Consider the following 22,073-nt stretch of genomic DNA (forward strand, 5'->3'; position numbering starts at 1 on the left):
TGTTGTACAGGGTGAAATGAGCTCAACCCTTTTGACAATGAACTCGGCCATACTATCTTTGGCTAAATTATATGAAGCCATGGATGCAAAAATTAATCATCAGACGATACTGTTGACCAAATTAACAGATAAAATTACTGAAAGAGAGGATGTGACCAATCTTAGAACCTGTGAACCACAACTTGAGATCTTTAGGCACTGTAGTACAAAAGATTCAGAGTCGCAAACTGATTAGCTGATTACCACTGGCAACCAAAGACAAGTGCAGTCCAGTCACTTTGTTTTTGGTAAATGCAAAGTTGTAACAAATGGGAGCTTAGAGTTGGGTCGGAACTACAGATTGACTCCAATAGTGAGGACTTGAAGAATACAGCGTCCGGCTCAATTGTTGTAACATCTAAAGACGACTCTAATAATGTAGGAAGCCAACCAGAGATAATTGATGCCTTAACAAGAAAATTGCCAGATATTTCTCTTAATAGTAAAAAAGCTGATCTCACTAAAAAGAAGAAAATTAATAAATTACAAGCAAAGCCAAGACGATTTTTAAAAATAACCAACAATAAGCACTATGAGGCTTTGGAGATAGTGAAACATGATGGCTGCAAAGATTGACCAGATCAGCCTATAGTGGCAAACAAGGGGAAACCCTTATCCAGGTTATGTTACAAACCCTTGGATGATTTAGTGGCTGCAAGTGAGGAGGTCAAAGTGGTGAACTAGGGAATATTTTCATTTGGGGTATGTCATAAACCTGTGAATGATCTGGTGATCGTAAGTGAGGAGGCCAGAGTGAAGGAAGGCACCCAACTGGAGTCATCTCTTGTTAACTTGTCCTCGGTTGTACAACCAGAGGATAATGGGCGTGGACGGATTGATACACAGATGCGTGAGGAAATAAACAAGACCATTGAACAGTATATCATAGAAAGACAATTGGAACTTTGTAAACAGGCCACCGAGCAGACAAATTCAGTTCCATGGAAATCCAAGCCTGCCCCTATGCCTATCTCTCACAATAATGAAAGAGATCTGGCAAAGGCAGGGAGAATGTCTCAAGGAGGACAGTGGCAAGAAAGTTCAAACCCTGCTTGTTTACCATCCTCAAAACCAAGTCAGAACAAGTATCCTGGCTTTATCTTAGAATGTAGAGAACATCCTTACGACCAATATGATCTTAACCGCTCATGCATTCTTAACATCTGCAAAGAAATACCTAAATTGAGGAATATAATATCCTCTGATATTGACAGAGTGGAATTCTTGAATGACAAAGATCTGTCAAAGTCAAGGATTACTCTTCGTTCGATAGTTTTGGCCGATTTAGTATGGGAGGCCAGAAATGCACTCTATCAAATGGGTTTTAACATCTACAGAGAAGAGTGTCAGGACGTAGGGGGTGAAAGAATGGATTCAAGGAAATGGGTTCCACACATCTATGGATCAAATAACAAAAGTCAAACCATTCATGAAAATGAAAGACTTGACCGTGCATAACAATCTGTTATCAAAGAAAAAACCAACCTTATATGCTGGAATACCCGGGGTTTCAAACATTTTGTCAATACTACCTGCTCAAATCTCGATGAATTTGATATTGTTGCATTACAGGAAACCTGGTTGGTTGATTCACCTATTTGGAATGGATATGATATAGTGCTAGAACCTGCAATTGTGCCACCAAGAGGAAGGCCTATGGCCGGTCTACTTGTTGTCATAAGGAAATCTAAACGTTTCAAAATTACAAACTTAAACTCTGGCACGCCCTTTATTCAATGTATTAAATTGTCAAGCAAGATGCATATTTTCTTTCTAGTCAACATCTACTGGGGGAAAGCCCACTTGTCATCAGATTGTTTCTTTGACCATCTGTAAAAATAAATTCTGCGAATTGCACTAGAAAAAAATGTTAACTTTGTGCTAATAATGGGAGACATTAATCTGCATTTGTTGTCCCAAAAAAAGGGAAAAATAACGCATGATGAAACCAGATGGAATCAATGCATGGAAAATATGCAACTGGTTATGGTTAATGGGTGGAGCACAAGATACATGAGATTATGGGGATGGTCCTGGGTTCGAAGGAGGGGGAGACAGTGCCCCTGGACAGAGTACATCATGCAGGCGGTGGAAGCAGGGGGCCTCGCTCGGTTCTTGCCAGGATGCATTACTATTGAGACAAGTTGGACGTTTTGGAGAAGGCCAGACGTATAGGGGACATTGAAAATGAGGGCTCCAAAGTGGCCATTTTCCAGCACCTTTCAGCCTTCTGAGGCGCAAGAAGTGTGTTCCCCTAACCAGATGGCTCAGAGAGAAAGGGGTAAAGTACAGGTGGGTATACCCTTTTGCGCTTATCTTTGAATGGGAAGGTGAGAGGTGCCAGGTGATAACGGATGAAGACGGTAAGCGGACAATGAAGGAACCTTTGGGCTGTGGACCAGATGGTGGTGGTGCTGATGAATGGGAGGGTCCCAGTCAGGCCAGTAAAGCAGTGGGACTTGGGACGCCACGTGGACGACAGGATTCAGGGTGCCAGAAGTTCCAGAAGCTCAATAACCTGCCCTCACGAGGGGAGGCCACCTGAGGAGAACAGGGTGATATGATATGGCATTTATAACGCGCCTATACACAAGTGTTTCGAGGTGCGATGAGGCAAGGGAGAGGGAAGACTGACAATGATCTTACTAGGCCAGGTGACCTTGAGATCGTGCAAGTGCAGGGGAGGGGGGGGGGAATGGAAAGTGTGGGGGGCAAGGGGAGGGGGCAGTGCAGCACATAGGATCAACAGTACAAAATAAATAGAATAAATAAAAAACAATAGGTAAAGGTGCAGCCAGCTAGTGGCAAGTGCAGGCATCAAGTGTCAGGAGCTGGTGGGGACTGTAGGGATACAGAAAACTGCCCCCAAGTGCAGGGGCTGCCTGGGAGGCAGTGCAGGTGTGCAGCTGGCGGGGAGGGAACCTGGGCCCGAGATCAGAGGGAAGCCAGGTGACCAGTGCAGATTCAGTCAGGAGTTCAGCAGGGGAGAGGAGGAGAGAAAGCAGAAGCAAAGAGGAAGGTCTTGAGGTGCTTCCGGAACCGAATGGTTCTCCTCAAGTTCCAGCTGAAGAGAAGGTGGGCTTAATGAGGTTATTGATTGGCCTAGCCAGAGGATCCCATCATTGCTGGTGGAGGGATGGGGGGGTCAAAGAGGGGGTCCTTTAAGTTTGCTAGTTGTAGGGCACGTTCTCTTTTGGGAGGGGGGGCAGAGTGGGAGGGTGGCAGGGGGACTGTTATACTGGAGTGCCTTTCTCAAGGTTCAGTGTGTATTACGGGGGGTGGGGGGTGGGGGTAAGGTAACGGGAGTGCTTTCATGGGGAGGCAGGGAGGAGGGCTATAGGTGGGACACAGTGTGGATAAGGCAGCAGGAGGAGACGTGGGGGTGCAGCATGTTATGGGTTGAGCAGCAGTAATGCCTAGGGGCGAGGATAAGGGGAGCCAAGAGATGCAGGGCAGGGGTCTCCACGTTGGTGGTTTCGGTCTGCGATACCACAGTGTGGTAAATGTGGGACCGTAGGCCTCGGGGAGGTGGCAGGAGGCTGGGGAGGGAGGAGAGAGTGATGGATGGAGGAAGAGGGGCAGATGCATAGGGGATCCTATGCAGCCAACTTTATGGAAGAAGGAGGAGGGTGGCTCCAGCAACACCCGCAGGGACAAAGCGAACAAGGTGAAAAAGGGGTATGGGCCGAGATGCAGATAGCCACGTTAAATGTTAAGGGGTTAAACTCCCAAAACAAAATGTTGCTGATTGGCACCATGTTTCACAAACAGCGTTTGGCGGTCCTTTTTCTGCAGGAGACCCACTACAAACAAGAGTCCCATATTAAAAGTAGTGATATTGGCAAAACGTACTGGGCTTCTCATGAAGACCGCAAGGAGGAGGGGGTAGGTATTACAATGGCAAAAACGTTCCAGCTGGCGGTGACCCAGAACAAGAAGAGGTTTGGGGCCGTTTCTGGGGATAAAGGGTCTCCGGGAGGGTGTACAGTTCACATTATTTTTATTTATTTGTTTATATAGCGCTTTACACCAAAGCGCTGCACAATTGAACAACTTAATACATGAAACAAACCATATAATGGTAGAAGCAAATTACAATATAAATCAGTCAACAAAACAGTAACAAGAACAATTAACTGAAGGGAATAGGGAGAGTAGTGGAGTAGGACTGTGTGGGAGGGGTGAGGAGGGGAAAGGAGAGAGTGGGGAGGTAGGGGAGGGTAGGGAGATAATCAATGGGAAAGATAAAGGAGGGAGGGGAGGCAGGAGGGGGAAGGGGTTTCAAGGAGGAGAATGGGGAAGGAGATTTAAGGGAGGTGCGGAATGAGGAGAAGGTAGGGGTCACTAGCCACGGTCTATGCGCCCAATGCAGGGCAGGTGAAGTTCTTACATAGGATATTCGGGATGCTGGAGAGCTGGGCGGAAGGGGTCACTGTTATGAGGGACGACTTCAACCTAGTGGGCGATCTGGCAATGGACTGTTGGTCACTGAACGGAGATGGGCAGAGGACAGAGACAAAAGAAAATCTTGACTTTAGGAATCTTCTGCCGGATTACCATTGGGTGGATGTGTGGGGGGGAGCACCATGCATGGCCAGGAAGGTACACATTCTTTTCCCAACAGCAACAATCCTACACCAGGATAGCTAGGTTGTTGGTGACATGGGAGCAGAGAGAGGTAGCACGGGGGCTTAGAGTGGAGGTAATAACATGGTCGGACCACAAATTGTTGGTTGGGGAATGGAAGATAGTGAGCCCACTGAGGTGGCAAACGCACTGAGGTGCAAAATTCTGTGACTTTCTAGGGAAGGAGATGGGGGCGTACTTCAACTCCAACAACAATGAGGCAGTGGACACGGCCGTGTTCTCAGAGGCTGCTAAAGCGACATTCAGGGGGACTGCTTATTGCGGAGGGGGCACGGAAGAAAAGGGAGAGGGGGGGCTAGTCGAAGCTAGGCTCCAGGGGAAGGGGAATTGAAAGCGCTAAGGCCCAATTTGCACAAAAGGATGCAGATAGGGGAAAACCCCTGGGAGAAATTCGAGATAAGTGGCAGGAATTACACAAGGGGAGATGGTCAAACAGATGAGGTACTCGCGGCAGAAATAATACGAGCAGGGTGATGCGGCTGGGGCCTTCCTAGCAAATAGGGTGAGAGGTGACAGGGTGCTGAGGAGGGTCGACAGGGTTCGAAGAACAAATGGGGCCATGGGTCCAAACCCAATTTGTGGAGTATTACAGGGGCTTTATTCAGCATCGGCGGCAGTAGGGCAAGAGGAGATCTGTGTTTACCTAGAGGGTATGCAGCTACCCAGCATGGCGCCGGAGGAAAGGGAAACACTGGACAGAGGTGACGAGGGAGCACGTGTGGCTGGCGATTCACAAGCTAAAAGCAGGGAAGGCACAGCAGAGGACAGGTTTGCAACAGATTATTATAAGCAGTATCAAGACCATCTAGCAGCGCCCCTGGTCACATTGTTTAACTCCATAACAGGGAGGCATCCATCCTGTCAACATTCCTCCGAGCTCTTATCATGGTAATCCCGAAGCCGAGTAAAGACCCAAACAGTTGTGCCTCATATAGGCATATCTCGTTACTAAATGTGGACGCAAAGATCTTCCTAGGGTGTTGGCGCCCCGTCTGGAGTCCTGGGTTGATCCATGCAAACGGTGGTGTGAAAGGTTGCCCACAGTAACGCCAGTCGTTCAGATTCATTCAGAACCTTCCACCCATCACTTTTGTGCTTACAGTTTGTCTCACTATGTGAGAGAGGGTATGCCCAGACGTGGGTCCCTTGCACGCTGCGCCATAGGGAACTAAGCTGCACCTCACTGAGGAGGCCCAACAAGGCTGAAACATGTCTGAAGGCTGAAGGGATTACAGGGGTGACGGTCGGAGGGCGAATGTATAATATGAGCCACTTTGCAGAGGACACCATTACGGATCTGATGCAGTCAGTGGCACGCCTTATGGACGGCCTGGAGCAATACGGAAAACTATCAAGTTTCAAAGTTAATTTCGATAAACCGGTGGCCCTGCTAGTTAGGGGAATGGAGAGAAAGTATGTAAGGGGGCTCCTGTTCCAGATGCAGCATGATCACTTTCGTTATTTGGGAATACAAGTGTATAAACAAGCAGGGGATCTTTATACAGGGAACCGTCTGCCGTTATGGTTAGCATTGCGCAAGGATTTGGAGCAGTGGGCAGGCTGGGGCTTTCCTGGATGGCTCATTTAAATTGCATACAAATGGTGGTATTACCCAAATTCCTGTTCCTATTTCAGGATGCTCCCGGTGGTGGTCGCGAAGTCCTTTTTCGAGGAGGTAAAGGTGGTCATGTTGAAATTATTATGGGCGGGGGCCAAACATAGAATAGCATATAAGACACTGATCTTGCCAAAGGAGGAGGGTGGAGTGGGTTTCCCAGCCTAAATTAAAGCAGCCCAGCTTCATGTGCTGGTGGGCCATCTTGACCCAACCTTGGAGAAGCAAGGGGTACCGTTGGATAACAAGGTCTTGTCGCCCGTCACCCTTGGGGAGTGGCTGTGGGTTCCCCGATCTTGTATTCCAAGGAAGGTGTTGCGCCAACAGATCCTGGAAGTTATGTGAACTCTCTAGAGGGAGGGAGGGGAGGGAGGGGAGGGAGGGAGGGAAGAAAAGGTTGCTGTCCACATGGCCATTCCCCATGAGTTGCACCTGGCTGCCGCCACTGCGGGACAGCATTGAAGTACCATTGGCGTTCAAATTGTGGTACAAGGCAGGGTTGTGCAGAGCGGGCCAAACGTTGGAAGGCGGGGGGGGGGGGGGGGGAGGGGGTTTCATCAAGATAGAGAGGTTAGCAGAATGCCTGCAGATAGGCACGCTGTCCATATTCCGCTATCTACAGCTGAAGTGAGTGCTACTGGAGGGTTGATGGGGCGATAACTTGCGGAAGGGGTTAACACATTTTGAGAGACTCCTGCTCACAAGGACAGGTTCCAGGGGCCTCATAGCCAGACTTTATAAGGGGATATTAATGGCAGAGCCCAGGGACCCACCTCCAGCCAGGATTAGATGGGGACGTGACTTAGGGTAGGAGATCGACGATGCCCTATGGGCACGGATGTGCAGAAGGGATACCAGTTCGACAGCCTTCTTGCAATATAGGCACCAGGCCTTAAAAGTTCTGCATAGGAGGCATTACCTTCCGGCAGTGTTAGCAAAGATGTGCAAGGGCTATGGCCCGGGCTGTTGGAATTGTGGGGGGTGGATGGGGACTATGGCCACATGTGGTGGGGCTGTGGAAGGGCACAAATTTACTGGAGGGAAGTTTTGTCATGGGTAAAAGGGGTCGATGGGATCAATAGGGAATTCTCTCTGTGGTTGCTTCTCTTTGGGGTGATTCGAGGGGAAGATGAAGGTGGGTGATGGGCACATTGCGAGGGTAATGTTGGTGGCAGCCAAATGCTGCCTCGCCCAGTTGTGGAAGAGTCGGAGGATGCCAGCTGAAAGAGACTTGGTGGCAAAGGTACGAGCCATATACGATATGGAGTGCCTTACACATCTGCTTGATGAGTCCCGAACTAACATCTATGGTTTCCCTTAGATGTTGGGCACTGAAAAAGGGGGGGGGGGAGGAGCGATGGGATATGCCACAGGGCTTGATGGCATGGGACCCTGGAGTCCTTGGCCAAACTGCTCCAAGACAGACCATAATTGGGTCATTTTGGATGAAGCACAGCCTGAATGTGGGATGATGGTGCATCGTGAGTTAAATTGTGCAACAAGTGTTTATTTTGTCTCGCGCTCTGAGCGCGTTGTTGTGCCTGCTTTCCCCCTCCCACTTCCTGTCCCTCCTCTGCCTTCCCGCCTCCCTGCCCGCCCACACCCCCCTCCCCTTCCCTTCCTCTTCCCGTCCTCCCTCTGCCTATATCCACCCCCCTTCCTGGGCAGCCCCCTGCCCGGCAGCCCCCCTTAGGCAAAGGGCGGCTCCTACGGTTGCAGCTCCCTGTGTGTCTGCAGGTGTCCGCCGGGGCGCCAGGCGCCTGTACTTCTATCTCCACCTTCTCCCGGCCCACCCCTTCTATTCCTGGTCACTTCATTCATCACATGGTGTCTTCACCTCACTGTGTCCCACAGTTGCAGTAACTAGGGTTTTTCTCCCCTCGCAGGATTCTCAAACTTAGGTGACCTCTGTACCTAATACGCACTCACTGCTCTGGAATGTTGTAAACTAGGGTTTTTTCTCCCCTCGCAGGATTCTCAAACTTAGGCGCCCTCTGTACCTAATACGCACTCACCGTTCTGAAATGTGGTAAACTTGGGCTTGCCGCTCACTTCCTGCCTGTGTGCTCTGTGTGCTCTCGTATCGTCTGTCATCTCCCCCCCCCCCCACTCCCTCCTACTCCATGGTGCTCTCTATCTCGCCTATCTTCTCTAACTGCTTCTCTATGGACTATCCTGCTCTCCTCACTAAATCTGGTAGGAAAAAGTTTAAAAAGTACATCCTGGTCTCCAACCCAGGCCTCCCTATCGCTGACACCTACACTAGTGCCTACTCCAAGGAAACTCACTGACATCCTCTTTTTCGTACCTTTGCCTGTCCTATGGACCTTCATATGGTCTCTGTGCTCTCTCCTTTCTCCTCTTCTCCCATTAATGGTGGCACCCGCTGGGATGTCCTCTTGGCCTCCTTCCACTCCTCTAAGGCCATCATTAATGTCTACACTAATGGGACCGTCTTGGTCCAAGGCCCTCAGGCCAACCTTCATCTCTTTGATAGACGCTTCCCACGCCTCATCAACTTCCTTTCCTCTCCTGCTGTCCCCCCTCCTCTGTCCTCGGCTACCTTGCCTCTACCCTCCCTCCCTGCCCCCTCTCGTGCTACTTATTCACCTCCCTTTTCTACACCTCTGCAGGGCGTACCTCTGATCTGTACCCCTCCCCGGAAGTCCTTCAAGCATGGCAACCTTCTCCACATTGCCACTCTTAACTCTCGCTCTGCAATCAAGCATTCTTCTGATATCTGTCACCTTCTTGAGGAACTGGACCTTGACGTCCTCGGTCTCACTGAGACATGGTTCACAGCCAGCTCTGTCACCAGCCTTGACACACTCCTACCTGACGGTTACAAGATCCTCTCCGTGCCCAGGCCCAACCGTGCAGGTGGGGGTGTGGCCCTTATCTTCCCTGAGTGGATTCCTGCCTCTGTCACTCCTACGCAGACCTACTCCTCTTTTGAATGCCCGGTCTGCCGTCTCTCTCTCTCCTAGCCATTCCCTTACCATGGCTACTGTCTATCGGCCACCTGGTCAAATCTCCTCCTTCCTCTCTGAGTGGGCTGACCTCTCCTCCTCACTCCTGTCCTCAACCACTCAACTCCTCTTTCTTGGTGACTTCAACATCCACTTGGATGACTCCTGTCCCCCCACGGGACTTTTTCGTGACCTCAGCGACTGACTCTCACTCTCTATTCTCTCGTCAGGGCCTACTCATTCTGCAGGGCACACTCTTGATGCTCTGATCTCTTCTGACCTTCCCCTCTCCGTCCGTCTCTCCACTCCTCTCTCCTGGAGTGATCACTTTCTCCTATCCTCCCACCTCACCCTCCCTACCCCACAGGCAAAGCCACCCTCACCACTGCCACCCACCTTCTCGGTCATCCGATCCATGAAGCGCGTGTCAGTTGTGGCTTTCGCAGCCACCTTCTCACCCCCCCCATCCCCCTTCGGCTGACTCCCACCCTGACACAGCCCTCTCCATGCTCCACTCTGCTATATCTGATACTCTTGATATCCTTGCCCCTGTCATGAGAATCCGCCTGAAGCCCAAAGCCAAATGTAACTCCTGGTATGACTCGGATCTCGTCACCCTAAAACGCAAGTGCAGGGTGGCAGAGAGGAAATGGCGTGCTTCGGCTAACTATCGCCCAATCTCCATCACTCCATTCCTTGGCAAGCTCCTGGAGAAACTGGCCATCTCCCAGCTTAACCTCCATGCTGAATCTGTTGGCAGTCTTCATGACCATCAATCTAGCTTCAGAGCTGCCAGAAGCACGGCAACTGCTCTCCTGAACATCCGTGAGGACCTGCTCTTGAACCTCGACTCCAACACTCTGTGTTCTCATTCTGCTCGATCTCTCTTCTGCCTTTGACACTGTCAACCATGCCATCCTGCTCAACCGTCTCCGTGATAGCCTGGATATCACTGGTCAGGCTCTGGCGTGGCTGACCTCTTTCCTCTCCAATCGACCCTCCCAGGTCCAACTCGGGTCCTTCCTCTCTGACATCTTTTTCTCCACCTGTGGTGTCCCCCAGGGATCTAATCTCTCCCCCTGGCTGTTCAACCAGTACCTGGCACTCCTTGCCCACCGCATCGCCGCTCTCTGCCCCAACTTTCAGTGCTATGCGGACGATACCCAGCTCATTTTCAGGCTACCCTCGGCCTCCTCCTCTCCCACCCTCATATCTGACGGTCTGTCTGCTATCCAGGAATGGGGTGCCGCCAATGACCTCTGCCTTAATGCCAGTAAGACCGAGTTTCTGCTCATCGGCACACCCACTCCCTCCTTCCCTGCAGCTCTCTGGCCGGCCTCTCTTGGCCCTCTTCCTGCAAGGCAAAAAACCTCGGGGTGATCTTCAACTCCACACTCTCCTACTCTCCTCATATATCTGACGTCTCTAAGAAGTCACACTACCAGCTGCACCTCCTCAGAGGTATTCTTCCCTTCCTCTCCTTCCCCCAGAAGCTCGCTGTCTCCCGAGCCCTGGTTCTCTCAAAGCTGGACTACTGTAACAGCCTCTATCTTAATCTGCCTGCCTCCACACTACGCCCTCTGCAACTCATCCAGAACAGAACTGCGAGACTGGTCCTTGGCCTCAAGCCCAGGGACCGTATCTCTCCAGGACTGAAATCTCTACACTGGCTCCCAGTGGCTGCGAGGATAAAGTTCAAAACCCTCTGCATTGTCCACAAGGCCTTCTGGGGCCTGGGGCCTAAATACCTTCAACTCTCTCTTCCTAAATATCTTCCTTCTCGAGCCCTTCGCTCATCCGTCTCCAACTCCCTCAGGGTCAGCCGCTTCTCGAAGCAACGAGCTGGGGGTAGATCTCTCTCCGCGGCAGGGGCCTCCCTCTGGAACAGCCTTCCTGCCCCCCCTGAAACTTGAGAACCATCTCCGGTTTCGGAAGCACCTCAAAACCTTCCTCTTTGCTTCTGCTTTCTCTCTCCCTCTCCTCTGCTAATTCTTCGCTGAAACTGCACCGAATCTGCAACTGGGCCACTCTTACCGACCTCGGTCCTGGGCCCAGCCACTCTCCACTTGCACTGCCTCCCTGGCAACCCCTGCACTGCGGGACTGTGTCTGTATCCCTACAGCCCCCCCTTCCCAGCACTTGTTCTGCACTTACCTTGCACTTGCCACCAGCTGGCCCTTTTATTTATTTATTCTGCTTACCTTGTACTGCACTTCCCCCCCCATCCCCTTCCCCATGCACCTCTCCCTTCCCCCTACCCCTGCGCGATCTGAATGACACCTGGCCTAGTAGGATCGTTGTCCGTCTTCCCCTTGTTCCCCCCTCCCTGCCTCGTCGCGCCTTGAAACACTTGTGTATAGGCGCGTTACAAATGCCATATCATATCATATCAATACTTTTCACGTGACGGAAGGGTACCACTGTGGAGGGGAGCCTATCAGAGGTAGTGTGTGTCTGGGCTGCGTGCAGTCGGGGAGGGGTTTGGCGTACTGAGGGAGTAAAGGAGGCAGTAAGGGGAATGGTCTGGGGGAATATGAGAACATTCTGAATGTTACCTGATCTGCAGTTACTTGCTCCAAGATCACATCGTCTGCTCAAGCCTATGAGTTGGGAGTTGAAGTGGGCGGGCGATGCAATGGAACTGGGCTAATTCAAAGCTTGTACTGGTATATTTGAAATGATAATAAAGTCTAATTTTCCACACACAAAAAATACCTAAATGTAGTGCAGGGATATTCGAACTCAAAATAGTGTTCAAACTGACGTCTGGAGCAATCTCTAATTCACTTCCCCAAATTCAGGAAACAGTTCAAAGAAAACAATGTTCTCAAAAGGAGCTTGGGGCTCTTTTACCCAGGCTGTAGGTACTGGCTCACCGAAACAAAGTTCTAAAAGAGTTCGGGGTTCCCAGGTTTTAAGCCTGGATTCACAATACAATGTTCCCAAGGTAATGTTTCCAAGAAGCTCAGGATTCCCTTTCCCAAGCGTATTGTCTTGCTTTACCAACAATCTCACAGTGTTTAATGGGAGCTTAGATCTCTTTGACATGATATGATCGGTTATTTGTAACGCGCTTAATACCCAGAGGTTTCTAAGCACGGACCTGGGGTTCGAACCTGTGTTGCTCTGGTGTCGTTTTACTTCTAAGGTTCAGCTCTTTCTGGATTCTAGGTTGCTTGCACAGTTCCTTCTCATTTGTTGGTGCTCCCTAGTCGAGTAGTTGAAAGACTGCATGGTCCACCCACTACAGGTCACGCAACCAGTTGTCCTCACCCAAGCACTTTATCCCCATAACTTAGGATGGCTGGGTTATTCACACCTGAAGGATTCAAATACACCTCTTTAACTTTGAATTTGGTATTTTGCTCACACTTTGTTGCTCCCCTCGGCTGCTCACTCGCAGAAAACTCATCTCACCATATGTGTTTTATTAGAGGCTTTCCAGAATGTGCTGCCTGCAAGCGACCACTCCTATACAAGGTTGCCTCATTGACTTTCAAACGCGCACCGGGTCTTGCACTTCGTTTCTTAGTTAGCCCAGTCAGGATCTCATGGCCTGCCCGCAGACATCCCTAGACTGTTGCTTCCAGTTAAGGAATGAGCACTTCTTGCAAACACCACACAGACAGGCTATTTTCACAGCTCCCTCCTTTCGCTCTCCCCACCTCCTTGAAAACACGGCTCCCTCGCCATGCAATGACACACTGCCACACTGTGTCCTTCTCCAGAGTCTCAGTGCTCCGTTCCTCTCTGGGTTTCTCGTGAGCTGTACAGGCATTTCTGCTCCTCTTCCCCACAGGCTTCTTGCTCTTCCCAGGCTGCCTTCTGCTGTTTGTGGACTCCACTTTATTTACATGTGAGTCTAACAGGCTGCAGGTATAAGGTCTCAGGCTTAATTGCCTGCCCACAATTAGTCCAAGTAACAGGAAATGCCCGACCTTCAGCTCTATAGCCTTCAGGTTCCCTCTTCTTCGTTTCAGTACTATAGTGGTATCTTCCAGAGGTAATCTTCCTCACTCTTGGGTTTAGTTTCTTCTTCTTAGTACCTAGTGTGACTTTAGGGGGAGGGGGGGGGAATAGGATATGGGCAAAAATATCCTACGAAGGCTGAGGAAGGGCAGGATAACCCACTGTTAGGAAAAGGGTGATACCATGTCGTGCCCTCTGGCATCCTCTCCCCAAGGACAGTCCGCCCAGGCTATCTTCCCTCGCTAGTCCACCCTCAGGGTCAGGATCCAAAAGTGATGGCCCTTCCTTGGCCACCTTAACAGAAGATCCCGGGGGAGCGAAAGTGAAAGTACCTTCAGGTTTCTCACAGTCTCCAAACAGGGCCATGCAAGAGATTCTAAACATACATGGCAGGAATTCATCTTTGAAGTTGACTTGTGTGCGAGACAAGGAGCCTCCTTGCGTTGCAGGGGAATCTATCCCTTTAAGGACTTTGCTGATTTGGAGGTTCTTCTCTGATGTATCGGTCAAACTTCACAAAACAAAAACGTTCTCTTATGCCTGATGGGATATTTCTTTCAGTCCATCTTTGCATGTGGTTTCTCTTACCTCCTTCTTGTGTCTTCAGATCATCAGCCTTGCATGGGCTGCGGGCCAACTCAGCCTTGCTCTGGTCATGAATTATCTCATTGCTTATGGCGTCTTAGGGTTATCACCTCGATGTGGGTTATGGACCGGTTCAGCCCTGTTCCACTTCTCACGTCTCTCACCCCTTTCCAGGGGGCTTCGGATTGTCAGCCCAGCACGGGCTACAGTGCTTACTTACCCAACTATAATTTCGCCTTCTCTTACCCCACCCCCTTCATTGTTCTTTAGATTAGCAGCCCAGTCTGGGCTATGGGCCTGCTGCATCCTGTTCTGGTTTCTGTCAAACCCTTGTGGGGACTTTGGTTTATCAAATGGGTGTGGGCTTCGGGCCTGCTCAGACCTGTTTGCGTTCTAATTTCCCTCACCCTCTCTTGGGGTGTTCAGATTGTCAGCCCTGTGTGGGATAGACATCTCTAACAATTCTTTGCTTATCCGTTCCTTCCCCTTCTCATAGTGGTACTCTGATTATCAGCCCCCCAAACGCTCCTTGTGTTATGCCACATACCTTTTCTCCTCCAGCAGTTTTCAGTACAGGAGGTGGTCCCTCTGGCCAGCGTCTGCCGGTGTTCTTTATCTGGCTTGGTCTACGCTTTCAGCTTCCTCGTGTCGATTCTTTGTTTCTGGATTTTTGGAGAGGGAGAAGTACGAAGTAGTTCTCTTTTACTGTGGTTGTGCTTCCTTTCTCAACGGCCCAGGGTTGGTCAGGATTTATGCCTTCGTCAAAGCAACAAAATTCTGCGGGCTGGCTTGTGTCTCAACCCACCACAGACCGCTTGGCTCTCTGGTTGCGTCTTCCATGAGGAAGAGGCTCCCTATTGTGTGTGGCTGCACAAGCTGGTGTTCCTTGCTCTTGGGCCGATTCTCCCTTGCTCTGCTGACTTCAATGTCTATTAAGGTCCCTCCCAGGTATGGAGGGGAGGTTTCCATTGGTTCAGGTTTTCAAAAAGAGATGGTAGCAAAACCAGGTCAGAAACAAAGCCATCTACTTTAAATTGGACCTGTACATTATTGCCTTCTTCAGCCCCCATATACCTGACACACACCTGCGACTTTACAGTGAAGGGAGGTGGAATTAAATCCTTACTTTGGGATTTATTATCCCCATGGGAGAACACCCAATAGGATCCCACTTGCCCTGTCCCACTTGGGTGGATACTGCATAGCAGGCTCATCTCCCTATTCCCAAAGGGGGTTCTTCCCCCCCACCCCTTCAATTCGTCACAATGCATTATCTCTGAGTACTTTATCTAGAAATGTAATACCAAGAAAGAATATGCTCACCTCTGCCGTATCTGAATCTTCTGTATGTGCTACCTCCAAGATCCGATCCACTTCCACATAATCTGGATTGAACAATGCTTCATCTGGCTGAAGTCATTCCCCACCAAAAAAAAAAAAAATGAAGAAAAAAAAAGAAGAAGAGTTAAAATGTCTACATCAATTAATCAAACTATTTATTTTGGACATTTACTATCCATAAAACAAAAACACAAATTAACATAGCATAACATTAAAAAAGAGGCAACACTAATCCCATTATCATACACTTTCAGAAAAGTTTTAAGTTACTTACCTGTAACTATTGTTCTCCAGCATGGGTCTGGCATGGATTCACATGCTCATGAATATTCCCAGTCATCAGGTTGGGAATGCTCGGTAAAAGAAAAAACTGTCACTTTACTTTAAAACTGTATTTCCCACCTAAACCAATCACGGTCCTCTGGGTCATGCTGCCCCATCCAATGACAGTCCTCTCCCTAAGCCCCTCCTCTGGCAGCCATCTTCAGATTTGGTAAGAAAGTAAAGTGGCAGCATGACCAAGAAGAGCCACAGAGGGGCAGGAGGGAGGGTTTGCATGTGAATCCATGCCAGACCCATGCTGGAGAACAATAGTTACAGGTAAGTAAGGTGTTCCTTCTCCAGCATGGGGTGTGGCATGGATTCACATGCTCATGAATAAAGACTACATAGCAGTGCAACATTACACAACCACGGGAGGCAGCAAGGCTCCAAAGAAGCATATAAATTATTTCCTCTGGAACAGACTCACCTCAAGCAAACAGGTTGCGTAGCACTGCTTGGCCGACTCTGGACTTCTCCCTGGAATCTGTCGACGCATAGAACTTCATGAAGGTGTATGTGGACATCCACGTAGCAGCCCTGCAGATGACCAGCAGGGGCACACCAGACAGGAATGCCGTTGTCGCAGCAATCGCACGACTTTCGGTAGGCAGGGCTGCGGTCAGTTCTCCAACCAATGACAGTGCGTGATGCAGCCATGGAGCCACCTAGAAATGGAAGCTTTGAAAAAGGCCTCCCCATGGTTCACAGGACCAAAGTTCCTGAACAGTTAAGAAGTCTTCTGAAAACTCTGTGTGCGTCACATAGAACTTCAGGGACCGAGCAATGTCCAACGAGTGCAAGGCCCCTTCTGCCGGCGACCAAGGTTTCGGGAAGAAAACAGGCAGCACCAAAGGCTCCTTGAGGTGGAATTCAGACGGAAACTTCGGCATGAAAGAGGCGTGCATACTGTAAGGAAGGCATGGCATCAAATTAAGAGACAAGTGACCACAGTTCAAGGGTGTTTATTGAACCTTCTCAAGGGTGTGATAAACGCCTATCTAAACCTAAATTTAAGATGGGAGCAAGCTACGACCATCAAATAATGTAGTCACAGTGGAGTCTCGTCAAAATAAAAAGGGCCTATACTAAAAAACCTATTGCCATTCCTTACCGGTAAGTTACAAATAGTGTGGGGTAATGTTCAAGAAAAAGAAAGAAGTGTTCACAAAATGATAAGTCAGGATGTCGATGCCATTCCCCATGTTTTCAGCACGGGACAAGGCGGTTCACTCCAACAAAGCACACGCTTGGGCTTCTTCGGCCCAAGGACACAGTTCCTTTTACCAACATCAAGGCCTTCTATGCCCATGTATATTACGTTCAAAGTCTCTCGATTCAGAGGGCCTTATGTACCAAAACAATGAAAATGTTCCTTTCCAAATATTCAAGTCGGGCGATTCACTCTTCACCCTGGATCCCCCCTGCCGGGCTCAGATCCCTTTTCTTACTACAATCTTTTGTTTGGATCCCCCTCTTCCGGGCTCAGATCCCCTTTTATACAATTAGTCTCCCTCAGCCAAGCTCAGACCAATTTCAGTTCATTTTAGCTATCGAACACTTTCGAATGTACACCAGATTTAGCTTGACCCGTTGCAGGACCACTTCGATTTCACAGTTCAATAATTCTCACACGGTCAGTTGGATACCAAACAGAGACCTTTGAATGAGCACCCACATGGCGCCAAAGTTCAATCACATACGCCTCATCTTTCCTCATACAATGTTCCTGCTTGCAACCTTGATCATAACACAGCCCGGTCTGCTACCATTCTCTCAGACTCACCGGCTATGTTCACTGGCGCTGCTTTATTGTCCAAGCTAAGGACAGTACAACGGCCGCAATCACTTCTCCCCACCTTGGCTATCTCTTCTCCCCACCTTGGCTATCTCTTCTCCCCGCCTTGGCTATCAATACGGGAGGGCCCTGTGTACTGTTGACAGACTGCAGCATTGTTCAGCTGTAATTCCCGGTCTGATGTTTTTTTTCGAGGCATCCTGAAAGTCACAGTTCTTATCCAAAAAGGTCAAAGGTAGTTCCCTCCTTGCAACCCTCTCTGGTCGGCTGCCTTTCTCCTCGGTTTAAACTGCCATCTAGGAATTGCTGCTTCCTCGCGCGTTTTGCCTTGCTCAGCGTGTGCTTCCGTGCTCTGCCTTTTATCCCTATGGGGAAGAGAAATGGAGGTCAGATGTGGGTTGTCAAGATGTGGTGCCTGACTGCCAGATCTCATTAGCGGGACAGGGTTGCTGGAAAAAGCCAGATGTATTTCTTTTAGCTTTGTGCCTGGGTTTTGTATCTGGGTCGTGAAATTAATAAGGGGGATTGTGGGAACTTTAGTGTTTTATAAAAGCAGACTGGGAGTTCGAAAAATAATCAGAGGCATGGGAAGAAGAATGACTGGGATGGGGGTGTTATAATATTCCTGAGTAGGTAGAAACGTAGCTGCATCAGAGAGGCATGGGAAGGTATATTGGGAAATAGCAGAGTTTGGTATTTTTCTCCCTTTCCTTGATGGTCCTCCCTTCCTTCTATTTGATGTTACTTTCAGATGGTAGAGGTTGGGTAGATTATTGTCAAGAGGTCTGGTAGGGATGGTTCTATATTTCAAAGAAGGACATGGTTAGGATGAGGTTGAGGTAGAATGACAGCATCCATCAAAGGCTGAGGGGACATCGGGCCAGAACATTAGAATAGAGGGGGGGGGGGGGGACACCCCGTCTCACCTAATGGTGTTCTCCTCTTTTGGCATTCTGCCCTGAGCTTTGCACTCAGCTCGGCAGAAAGGGGGAAAGACCCTTGGGTTTTTCACAGTACGCAGTACCACAATTCACTCATGTAGTCAGGTACAGTTGCTTGCAAGATACGGCCTGGATCTCCCCTACACGTCTGGCAGAGCTGATGGCCACAAGGAAAGCAGTCTTGCACGAGAGAAACTTGAGCGGGTCCTGATGCATATGCTTGAAGGCCCCCCCCGCCCCCCTGTGAGCCCTGTCAGAACCACGCTGAGTTCCCACGCCGGGGTAGGAGTCTTCACCGGCGAGAAAGATCGTAAAAGTCATTTGAGAGTCTGTGGGACCAAAGCAACGATCTTCCTGGGGTTTGGTGTAGCGGGAGATAGCCAGATGCACCTTGATGGAGGCGCGTGCCAGACCAGCCTTTCCCAAGGACAGCAAGTATGGAAGGATCTGTATAGCCGTGACCCTCAGAGGGGTAATCTTCTGCGATCAGCACCACGTAGCAAAATGTTTCCACTTATGGCCGTAGCACCATAAGGTCAATGACGCATTGGCGAGGATCTCTGCACAGTCCACTGGCAACTCATAACCTCAAAATGCAGGAGCCAATCCTTCAGGTTCAGCGATCCTGGGTCGTGATGAAGGATTGCGCCTCCCTCTAGTGAGAAGATCCGGAACCACCGGCAACTTGACTGGAGGCGATGCTGAAAGGCAGAGACGGTCCGGAAACCAAATCTGACTCAGCCACGCCGGGGCGATGAGTAACATCTTGCATGTACACTGTGTGTGTGTTGATGACTCGTAGCAGGAGAGGGAACGAGGAAACAAGTACTGACACAGTCGTTCCCACAGGAAAGAACGCATCCCTGAGGTTCCTCGGCTGGTGGAATCTGCTGGCAAACGTCTGGCATTTTGAGTTCGCCGCCATGACAAACAGATCGATCTGGGGTCTGCCCCCATTTGACGAACAGGCTGTCCATCTGATCCTGACGAAGCTCCCACTCGTGGCAGGAGTGCAGTGCCCTGCTGAGGGGGTCTGCAATGGTGTTCTCGACTCCTGCCAGGTGAAGAGGGACGAGTGAAATCACCGGTCCGACAGCCCAGTGTCACACAAGTCCTGCACTTCCTTGGAGAGCGCCGGGATCGAGGGCCCCCCTGCTTCCCGATGTAGAACATGGTGGTGGTGTTTTCCATGAAGATCCTCACCATCTTGCCTTTCCGAGATGGGAGGAAAGGCTTGAGGGCCCAGAACACGGCCCGTAGTTCCAGGATGTTGAAATGCAGATTTTTCTCCTCCGGCAGCCACGGGCCTCTGGCGTGCAGGTGTCCGGTGTGCGCTCCCCAACCTTCCAGAGAGGCGTCCGGGGTGACTGTCTCCAGGTATGGGGGGAGGGGGAGGGGGGTTTGAAATCCTGTGCCTTGGGCAATGCTGGTCCCTATTGCACACCACCCCTTCACCCGTCAGAACTCCTCGTTGAAAGGGATTTTGTCCGTGAAGCTTCGGACACCTGTATCCAACGGGCCTCGAGGAATTCCTGCAGGGTCCGCATCTACAACGTGTGGCGACGGAGAAGGTAGATGCAGGATGACATCGCGCCTCATAACGACTTGATGGCCCGCACTGTGGCAATCTTCATCGACGACAGCCGTTGCACCCTTCCTTGAATGGCTGCTAGCCTCTGCTCCGAGGGTGATGCCAGGCAAGAGACTGTATGGAGTCTGGTGCCTAGGAACAACGTGTTCTGCGATGGTGTTAAGCAGGATTTCGGATAGTTGACTGAGAATCACAGATCCGTCAATAGTCGGACGGTCGTCTCCGTGTGTTTGTCGGCCAGCTCCCGCAAGCGGGCGCATACCAACCAGTCGTCCAGCTATGGGTATACGTGTATGCCCTGTAGATGTAAACGGGCCGCCACTGGTGCCAGGCATTTTGTGAACACTCTTGGGGCAGACTTCAAGCCGTAGGGTAGGGCTTTGAACTGGTAGTGCTGGGCCTGCACCACGAAACGTAGGAATTTCCGATGTTTCTTGTGAATGGGGACGTGGAAATAGGCGTCCTCCAGGTCCAATTATGTCAAGAAGTCTTTTTTCAGTTAGCCGAGCATGTGTTGCAACGTGACCATCCTGAACTTTTGGGACTTTAGGTATTTGTTCAGACTTCTTAAGTCTAGGATGGGCCTTCAGCCCCATTTCTTCTTTCTGACTAGAATGTATCTGGAATAGACTCCGGATCCCCGGAGCTGTTGGGGAACCAGGCCTATCGCCCCTTTTCGCAGCATGGCTCGTACCTCTTCTAGAAGCTGAGTGATGTGCTGCTCCTGGCGGAGAACTGGAAGGATCTGCAGACACCTGCTTTGTAACTCCAGGGTGTGTCCTTAGGCAAGAGCATCCAGCACCCATCTGTCGGTGGTGATCTTTCGCCATTCGCTGACAAACCTCGCCAGTCGGCCTCCCACCGGGGTGCATGTGTGGGGGACTCGATGTCCCGGGCGGTTCAGGCTTGCTTCAGTGCCGGCGTCCTGCACTACAGGTGCCGGCAACACTGTCCTCCGCTACGTAAGCCTAGAAATGGCCTCTGTAGGCTTCCTGCATTGAGGATCTGGAATGCTGTCTGTATGACGTGGAGAACCCTTTTGAAGACATGCTTGACTTTCCCCTGGAGGAACGAAAAGAAGACTAGCGGTGCTGCTGGAGAGTGCCCAGGGAAGGGGCCGTCTCTGTATCAGTCTTGATGGCCGGGAAGGACTCTGCGACGGCATTCCCAAACAGGTTTTCTCCATCGAAGGGCATGTCCAGCACCTTCGCTTGGACCTCTTGATGGAAATTAGTGGCTTTCATCCAAACTTGTCGACGAAGGCAGACACTGTTCCCTATTTACAGGAACCCTGTGTCTGTGATGTCCAATGCCACTGTGATGGCGTGATACGTCGTCACTTCCCATTCCTGGAAGAAAGCGAGGGCCTCCAACTTCTTATCGTCAGAGAGGAACTCCAGGATCGGTCCCAGCTTTTATCACAATTCCCGGTCGTACCTGGCCAGAATTACCAGTGCTATGGCCGCCTCGATAGTGGACGCCGCAGTGTAAATCACCTGCTTTCCCATGGTGTCCATCCTTTTCCCCCCCTCGCTGTCCGTAGGGACTGAAGACGATGAATGGTTAGCCGACCGTTTCCTCGCAGCCGCCGACACCACTGAATCCGGCGATGGCTGCGACCTCAGGCCCTTGGGTGCAGAGTCTGGCACGCTATATTTCTTCTCCAGCCTATCCTTCTTGGCTGGAGCCGTGCAAGGGTTCTTCATGAGGGCCAGGCCCTCCTCCCAAACATCGTCCAGAAAGTGTACAGCATGAAAGTCTTCCTCTTGGCCTCGCAACTTTGATACAAAAAGCCCTCCTTCTTGATTTCCTCAGGCACCAGCTGGAATAGCTCGGAGGCCCTGGTGATCACAGAGTGGAACAATCCCACCTCATTCGGTGGGGGACACCCTATGTGGAACATCATGTGGCGATTCACCGTTCGCTGCAACAAAGTCTTAGTCATCATTTGTCGTTGTGGCCGTATCCATTCCTGTAACCGTGTCTGGGAATGCTGGGGGAGAAGGCACCGACGTGGTGGAGGTTGATATGGGGGCTTTGGATGACACTTCCTCTTCTTCGATTGAGACTGATTGGGGACCTGGGGGACCACAGGTACCAGAGCCGCAGGCCCTCTCATCTGGATCTCGGACACCAAGATGTGTCGAGTCGACAGAATATCCAAGGAAATGTCCCTCAGCTGAGAAAGCATAACAGGAAACCATGCCCTACACTGTCTTCGCAGTCCTCCTTTTCAACGTCCTTGTGGGCCATATGC

General features: G+C 50.4%; 1 protein-coding gene across 4 annotated transcripts in view; it reads right to left on the reverse strand.

Moving 5' to 3' along the window:
• CHD6 (chromodomain helicase DNA binding protein 6) overlaps positions 1-22,073 on the reverse strand; it is a 2,307,824-nt gene that overhangs the window by 2,076,267 nt on the left and 209,484 nt on the right. For all 4 annotated transcript variants that reach the window (XM_069652122.1, XM_069652123.1, XM_069652121.1 and 1 more), the window contains exon 8: positions 15,148-15,234. In XM_069652122.1, the coding sequence (XP_069508223.1) occupies positions 15,148-15,234 (87 nt within the window). The remainder of the gene's footprint in view (positions 1-15,147; positions 15,235-22,073) is intronic.

The sequence above is a fragment of the Ambystoma mexicanum genome, chromosome 3p (assembly GCF_040938575.1).
Source record: "Ambystoma mexicanum isolate Mex_15411 chromosome 3p, UKY_AmexF1_1, whole genome shotgun sequence".
NCBI lineage: Eukaryota > Metazoa > Chordata > Amphibia > Caudata > Ambystomatidae > Ambystoma > Ambystoma mexicanum.